This window comes from Myotis davidii, unplaced genomic scaffold, assembly GCF_000327345.1.
Source record: "Myotis davidii unplaced genomic scaffold, ASM32734v1 scaffold352, whole genome shotgun sequence".
Lineage (NCBI taxonomy): Eukaryota > Metazoa > Chordata > Mammalia > Chiroptera > Vespertilionidae > Myotis > Myotis davidii.
In genome coordinates, this window is record NW_006283633.1 from 662,966 (window position 1) to 671,030 (window position 8,065).

Below are 8,065 nucleotides of genomic sequence, written 5' to 3' on the forward strand. Positions count from 1 at the left end.
CCAAGTTATTTTTCTTCCTCTCAGTTCAGCTCAATAGTTACCTCTCTGGAGTAGTTTTCCTTGATCATCCGCCTTACATATCTTTTTTATACCTTTAATCACAACCTCTTCATAATCTCGATTGTCTAATCCATAAGTGATATATGGTTTGCCTCCCCCATGACAAGGTAAAGTCCATGATGACAAACATCTTTTCTCTCTTGTACCTCACTGCATTGCCAGTCCCCTGTAGAGTGCCTGGCACACAGTAGTAACTCACTACAGTATAGTCACATGAAAATTAATTTGTCTTACGTTCAAATACATACATTCAAAAGTATTTGGGGGGAAGATTCCACTTCCCATTTTACTCAAGGAGCTCATGGCTGGAGGAGTAGGGATAATGTTCTCTCAGTTGTATATCTCCTCATACCACTCATCACATAAGTATCTCTATGTCCAAAAGAGACTTGGGGTATTTTTGTGTGCACATTTTCTGATATTAAGGAATAACTCATTATTGGAAATACCATATTTTAAGGATAATTCAGAGGATTTTTTTCTAGGTGGGATTTTTATTTTTTAGTTTTTATCCTCTCTCATTAACTTCAGAACCTAAACCATGCCTAAGATGCAACTACAAAGAAAATATTAGTTAAATATAAAATGAAAGTTACTCTTCTAGGAGGTCACAGAGAAAAGCTAATGTATAGTTTTAAAAATATGTACATTTTTATTGATTCTAGAGAGAGAGGAAGGGAAAGGGAGAGAGAGAAACATCAATCCGCTGCCTCCTGCACACCCCCTGTTGAGGATCCAGCAGCAACCCTGGCAAGTGCCCTGAACGGGAATCCTACTGATGACATCTTGGTTCATGGGAGGACGCTCAACCAACTGAGCCATGCTGCCAAGGGTTGAGGTATAGTTTTATTGTTTGATATATGTTTGAGATTTTAAATGTATAGAATATGGTTATTTTTCATATAAAACTATAACCTAATTAAACCAACAGGATTTAAAGATGACACGGACATGGCAAACTCTCTTGAGGACTTATTTTCTTGATCTTGCTATTTATGAGCTATAACCAGTTTTAGACTAGATCTATTAAGTGTTGCTGCTAAATTATATTTGCAGAGCATTCTATAGGGTAGGTAGTAATTTTACATATAGGATTATATTGATATTTGATACTTAAACAATCCTGGGAAAGAGGCTGTTGCCGTGGCTACGGGTTTGTCCATGATCATATGGTTAGCAAATTGGGGTGATCACAATTAAATGCCAACAATAACATACATATTTGGAAAGTATGTTATAACTTACAAAACCCTTACACTTATTCCTGAGAATATTGAAAAAATGTACACTTTACCATTAAGTTTATAATTTAACTTTCATTAAATTCAAACCAAATTCAGTGATTATCATATAATATTATAATAGTATGCTCGATGCTAGAAATATAATGATGAACAATAAGTCTGAATGAAAAAGTGATAGCATCCTTGGTAAGATTTAATGAGACAATATGTATAAAATATTTTTTCATATGTCAGATACAAGATATATACTTAATAAAAAGGAGTGGTGCTTACAATTTACATTAACGAGCTATACTCTATCTCGTAGTTGTTGGCAGTGTACTTTAAACACAGCAAAAATGTTAGGCATTTACAAGTGTAGGAAAGGGGTGTTTATTTAACATGATCAAAGCACTCTGTTATTCTGTTATGTGCAAGTTTCCTTTTTATTTCTTTGGGTTAAGAGTGGCTGAAGCTAGGGAATTGTGTTCTAATATATAATGTCTGCTAACCAGATAAGTTATCAAAACACCACAGAAATATCAAAGAACAAGCCAGGAAACTCCTCAATAAGAATGCCAGATGTCTTGTTCCTTTTTCATTTTAATCAATTTCCAATGTTTTTACATTTTTCTAGATAATATTTTGTGTTAATGTCTCTAATTTGTGATGCTAAATCTTTGGCTAGAGCCTGATTTTAATATAGATGCACCAAGCAGGACCATCTGTTTATTTCAAACGTTAAAAAATATTTTCAGTGTGTAGATTTGCTGAGTGTAACGCAATTTGCACATGAAACTTCATGCCTGCCATGATTCTAGTCCACTGATTATGTGCCAATGAAACCATGCTTATATTACTCAGTTTATTATAGAAAAAAAAGAAAATAAAAAAAATAGATGCAGTTTTTCAAATGTCCCCAAATATTTTAGGGTTTTCTCTGACTATAAATTGCAACTGTTAACAATTAGCAAATGCACAAATTATATTTAATATTAGACTTATGATTAAATATAAGACTCTACTTAAGAAAGATTATACAAATTAAATACAGTGCTGTATTCACCAGCTTTATTACTAGTGGTTTACCATATTGGAAGGTGAAGTATAGCTGGTTACTTTGGATTTTTTTTTTATGTATCAGAACATAAAAATATCATCTTTAGTAATACAAATGGAAAAATTTTTCAGAAGTTGATCTTCTGTTGCTAAGTAACAGAAATTTATCTAACTTGAATTGCTAGTGAGGTTGTAAGGAATTACTAGGTTGGGTTCTATAATTGACTGCTAAGGTTATCACCAAACTGTATAGGAAAACAATGAAACAAGAACAAAGCCAAAAATAAAATAACAAAGTTACAACGGAAGGGCATTCCTCAACTTTTATATTTGATTGTCAAATAATATAAGTCTTTGTTTAGGATTGTGATTCAGCTTCCAACACAAAATCTCATCCAAAATCTCACTTCAGTGAGTAATCCTGACTGTAATTCAGACACAATTCTGAGGTTGAATAGTCTTCACGTGGGTAGTGAGGAGGCAAAATAAAGGCCGGGGAGAAAAGGATAGTTGGTGAGGAAACATGACCTTCAGAACGGAAACTCTTAATGCACCCTTCCAAGAACTCCCTTGTGCTTACTGACAACTCTGCTACAAAAGTACCAAAGTAGTCTTTCATTTCCCGTTATAATATATAAGTTGGGAAATACGTCGGAAAAGTATATAGGACTTATTTGCGTATGGAAATATATAATCAATCCCATTAAGTTAACTACAAAATTATAATGACGTTATTTTCATAATGAAAGCTTTAATAAGAATAGTGCTTCCAGATGAAGCTGTTTTCCTGATTAATGAGACGTATGGCAAGAAAAATCACTATAATGGTGAATGCTGACTCAGGATCTTACTTTTATGAAGGAGTTTATACTGAGGACTGTGACTATTTTTCTATTTATAGTGGCAGCTCTGGTTAATTACCTTGTAATGTATTGTGACATTAATGCACCAGTAAACTATCAGAATTTACACCTCTATTCAGTAATAGAATCTGTAAATTGAAGAATGCATATAAAGTCACCACAGGCATAAATTATGTGACCAAATGCCATGTATGATCACATTAGACTTAAAGAACAGAACCTCTCAAATTTACTCAACAGTAAGTGCTACTGAATTTTGGCTACTTTCAAATGCAGATCACAACTTTTTATTCAAGGCTATTTGGTAACTTGCTTCTACATTTCCCATATGGTTATTAAGAGCATGTTGGCCACAATTAAGATGCACAATACCAAAGAAAAAATACATTTGACAAACAAATGCAATAATTTCACAAAATATTTTTCCCTAAAAAATGAACAAAACTGAAAGAAATCAAGAGAATTGAAAGGAGAAAGGATGGTGACATGGTATTTAAAACGAAAATGTTTCATATATGATATAGAACTTGAGAGGGCAAAAAAAGAGGAATGAAATTGTCATATTTATATCTATGTCTATATCTATATTTATATTTTGAATAATTGTTTTTAAGAATATGGTTTTAAAACACAATTTAATGTTATCAATAATTAGACCACTGTCTCAAATACTTAAAGTACAATCAATACTCTTTAAAAAATTACCAAGTAATCCAAAATATTTCAGATGAAAACAGAATGAAGTGATAAAACATCTGAAGCAATATGATGTGTTATTGTATTAGATAGTTCATATTTTGTATTGAAAAATTCCCTGTGCTAATATTGATAATTATATTACTATATTCTTAAATGTTATTGTTTTGTATGGTTAGCTTGATGAATATAAAAAAAAATTAAGTATGGTTTTCCTATTAAAATGCAATCAAGTTTATAAAGTACACAAGGAATTTATCTATAAAGCAATAATTCCTAAAACTTTAACATGCCTGTAGACAAGAAAGAAAATACAGAGAGCTACAGGTCAATGCAGGAAGGGGACTATATTTGAAATATGTATAAAACTCTAGCAACAAATAGAAAAATAAAAGCTAAAATTGCTAGCTAATGTTAGAATCCAGGCTATTGCTATATAATATCACAAAAAAAAATCATTGGAGATAAAATTCCCAATTATTTTTTAAAAATAATTTATCTTATTGTATTAATTCAAATAAAAAACTATAGTATACATGAGAGACCCTCTCTGTTCCTATATTTATACATAAATATCTATCTCTATCTATATCTGTATCTTCATATATCTATCTATAGATTCAATGTAGATATAATAGATATAATGTAGTTCATTTGTCTAATTTGACTGCATATAAATACTGACATCAGCTTACAGTATAATTAAAAATAGTAAATAAAGGTGAGGAGTGATAGTTGAAAGTTGAAAGGAAATATTTTATTGTTCCAAAGTAATGCTATTATGCCAACTCTATCCCATTTTCAAAATATTTTTAGAAATAAAATATTAGGTCTAAGGAAAAAAGCGCATGATTGTCTGCCATGTTATTTTTGTGATTTATATCAGCCTCTTTACCTAATTAAGAATTTTTTTTTAAAACTGTAGAACTATGGCACATGAGCTAGTGACTACGGCTGCAATTGCATTAATCACCAGGCAGTTTAGGAGAGTCTCTAAGCCAATGTAAGTAGATAAATGATATGAGAACTGGAAGTTATCGAGACAATCATTCTAAGGTCATGCAAGTCTGCCTTGGTTTCAAAGCTCAACTTCTTCCCATTTGCCACAGCAATGAACCCAAAAGTAACAGCCACGTTTTATCTAGGGCCTACCAGATGCCAGACTTTATTCTGCATTACTCCTAATCTTCACAAAGATACTGTGAAGTCCTCATTGCTGATCTGTGTAGTAGTTGAAGAAACTAAAACAAGGTAGTTCTAGAACTCCCAAGTTTAACTTTATTAGCTCTAAATCCTGTCATTTTTATCAGCTAGTTTTTGTCCTATTTCCTTCTAAATTTATTTTACTCTTTATCTGCCCGAAAGTCCTCTCTTTATCTGTATTCATGGTCCTCTGGATTGTAAGATGGAGTCCATTTCTGCTTTCTCACGCCTGGGGCTGGCTAACTTGCTTTGGCCAATGGGACAAATCAAACATGACACAGGCAGAGTCCTGAAAAACATGTGAACTCTGGGACTTGTTTATATATTGCTGGAAATCCTATCACCATGGGAATGCACCTGTGCTAGGCTGCTGGGTAATGAGAGCCATATGGCCATCACCCCCAATGACATCAAGTTGACTACCACACATGCGAGCTCCCTCCCCCACAAAACCGACCATCTGCCAACTGCTCAGCATCCAAGTCAGCACTCACGTGGCTCAACCGACTCTGAGAACTATAACAAATGTTTCTTGTTTAAAGCCACTAACTTTGAGGGTGGGTTATTACACATCCTATGCAAGAGCTTACAGTACTCTTCCCAAACCATACTGAGAGCATGTCTGAAAAATTGAATTATACTGAGGTCACCAACTTGCATAAGCAGGCTTACATCTTGCAGAGCAATAGCATTTTGCTAAGAATTAACATATCTAAAGCATTGCGTCAATGTAAAACGTACCTATTCCTCATGGTGGGGGATGATGTCATAAGCATCCAAGCTGTTAATCAATATAGAAACCTTGGAGGCACTTCTGTTCCTCCCCCGGTTCTGTTCAGCTGACTGACACGTCTCTTCAACATATTCCTCAGGCCCAGCCACTGCCGCTGGCACATTCCTAACTAATTCTCCAGTCATCTTTTACCCGCACTGACTTCACAGATACTTTTCTCATATCAAGCACTGATCATGTTACAATGTAGTATCCACTGACTTAGGGAACAGTTTTGTTTTTTTTAAATTAAAGTATTCCATCATTCTTTTCCAGAATAAAATACAAACTCCTTTGCATGTGTGATACAGTCCTTCACGATCTGCCTGTTGCATCTTTCCAGTCTCTTCCTCTCAAACGGTTCCCATTTTACTGTGTGCCCAGCATATTCCCTTAAAAAGATCACCACTTTGACATATTCATGTTTCAATTCATTCTGGTTCCGTCTCTGTGGGATTCTCCTATGGTCCCCACTCCCTTTTCTGCTTGAACACCGAGGATGCATCTTTCAGCACCTAGGCTGTCTCTTTAAATTTCAGCTACGGAGAAATTGTCCTGTGACTGCCCAGTATGTGCCACGCACAGACCAGTGGCTGGAGGAGTATAGAAATTCTGACACTCTCTCCCCTCAAAGACCTTACAGAAGAGAAAGGGAAACATGCACACTGAAAAATAAAAGACAATGGATTAGGTGTAAACGTGGAGGCAAGTGCAGGGGGGTGGGGGTTGGGGGGCACCAGGGAGCACAGGGAGAACTGAGACATCCACTTAGTTCCTCCCTAGTACAGAGTCCAGGGAAGCTTACTGAGGAACTGAAGATAAAGAAGCACCTTGGAACATTGGTAGAAACTTAGTGAATAGAAAAGAGAAGGTAAGAGAGTCCTGGCAGGAGAAATAGCATTAGAGAAAACATGCTCCTAAAAGTCAGACCTGAAGACTTTTATTACATCAAGCAATTAATACTTTCTGAAGGTATAAGAAAATATACTGCAATACTTTGAACTGGAAAATTAACCTTAGGATACGTATAAAACGTTTGGAAATCAGTAATAAATATTTCTTAAAAAGAGAAAACCACATTCTGTATTTAGATTATGTAATTATAAATGCTATTTTAACTTTTATTTTGTATGACTAGTTTCTTAAAAAAATCTTTAAACAAGTGGTATCCATTTAAAATAGACATTTTAATTTATAGATTACAAAATGAACTATTCATACTAAAATAACTTTTTAAAAACTAATATAAAATATCAAATTGTAAGAAAATAAATATATCAATGACTTAGATTAAGCCATCTTAATTTATTAAAAAAAATAGGATAACGAAAGAAGAAAGTTCCAATTAAAAAAGTAACGGTTAGCTGTTAATCTCTAAATCTAGGTTGGTTTTCAACTAGACTTCCACTAGTTCAATCACTATGCAGCCCTATTTCTTATTTTGCTTTACAAACATTTATCAGAACTATAGTTCACATTTTTAGTGAATAAATAAGACTTACTCATTCTGTCATCAGATTTCTTACACACCATCTCCCCTTGCTTTTTAAACAGATACTGCATTGTAAAATATATATTTACTATCACCTTTACCTTAATTAACTGCCTTCATCAAAGAATAAATAGTCTCCTGTGGAATCTCAGAGGGAAGGTGGAGTATGGAGGGTGGGTGGGAAGAGACGAACCAAAGAACTTGTATGCATGTATGCACAACCATGGCCCCAGACCATGGGATGGTGAAGGCCTGGGTGAGGGGTGGAAACACGCTAGAAGAGGTCAGTGGGGGAAAAAGGGTAACATATGTAATACTTTCAACAATAAAAATTTAAAAATAATAAAAAAAGAAAAAACAAACACTTACCTCTAACAGGGGGTCTTTCTAGCTCAGAGTCCAGGTGAATTGGGGGAGAGATGTAAGATACCTGGCCATGATGTGCCTGACCTGTGGACCCAAAAATAAATGTTAGAGAGACGTAGCTATGTCTTCTTACTTTGATGTTTTATGATGTCACATGATCTCTCTCCATACTGAATTAATAGCCCTTATAGAGTGTAGACAGATCTATCCAAACACAGGACCATTATGTGCCATCCAAACATCAACTGATTAAAGCAGTCTTTCTTATACAATTCAGGTTTTTTGTTGTTGTTGCTGTTGTTAAATTACAATTTTATTGTGGAGTGACACT

At 34.3% G+C, this 8,065-nt stretch overlaps 1 protein-coding gene across 1 annotated transcript in view; it reads right to left on the minus strand.

Annotated features, from left to right (window-relative positions):
• The window catches only part of ADGRL3 (adhesion G protein-coupled receptor L3), a 323,628-nt gene that overhangs the window by 214,580 nt on the left and 100,983 nt on the right, over positions 1-8,065 (minus strand). Inside the window, exon 3 of the mRNA XM_015565616.1 lies at positions 7,738-7,818. Within this exon, the coding sequence (XP_015421102.1) occupies positions 7,738-7,818 (81 nt within the window). The remainder of the gene's footprint in view (positions 1-7,737; positions 7,819-8,065) is intronic.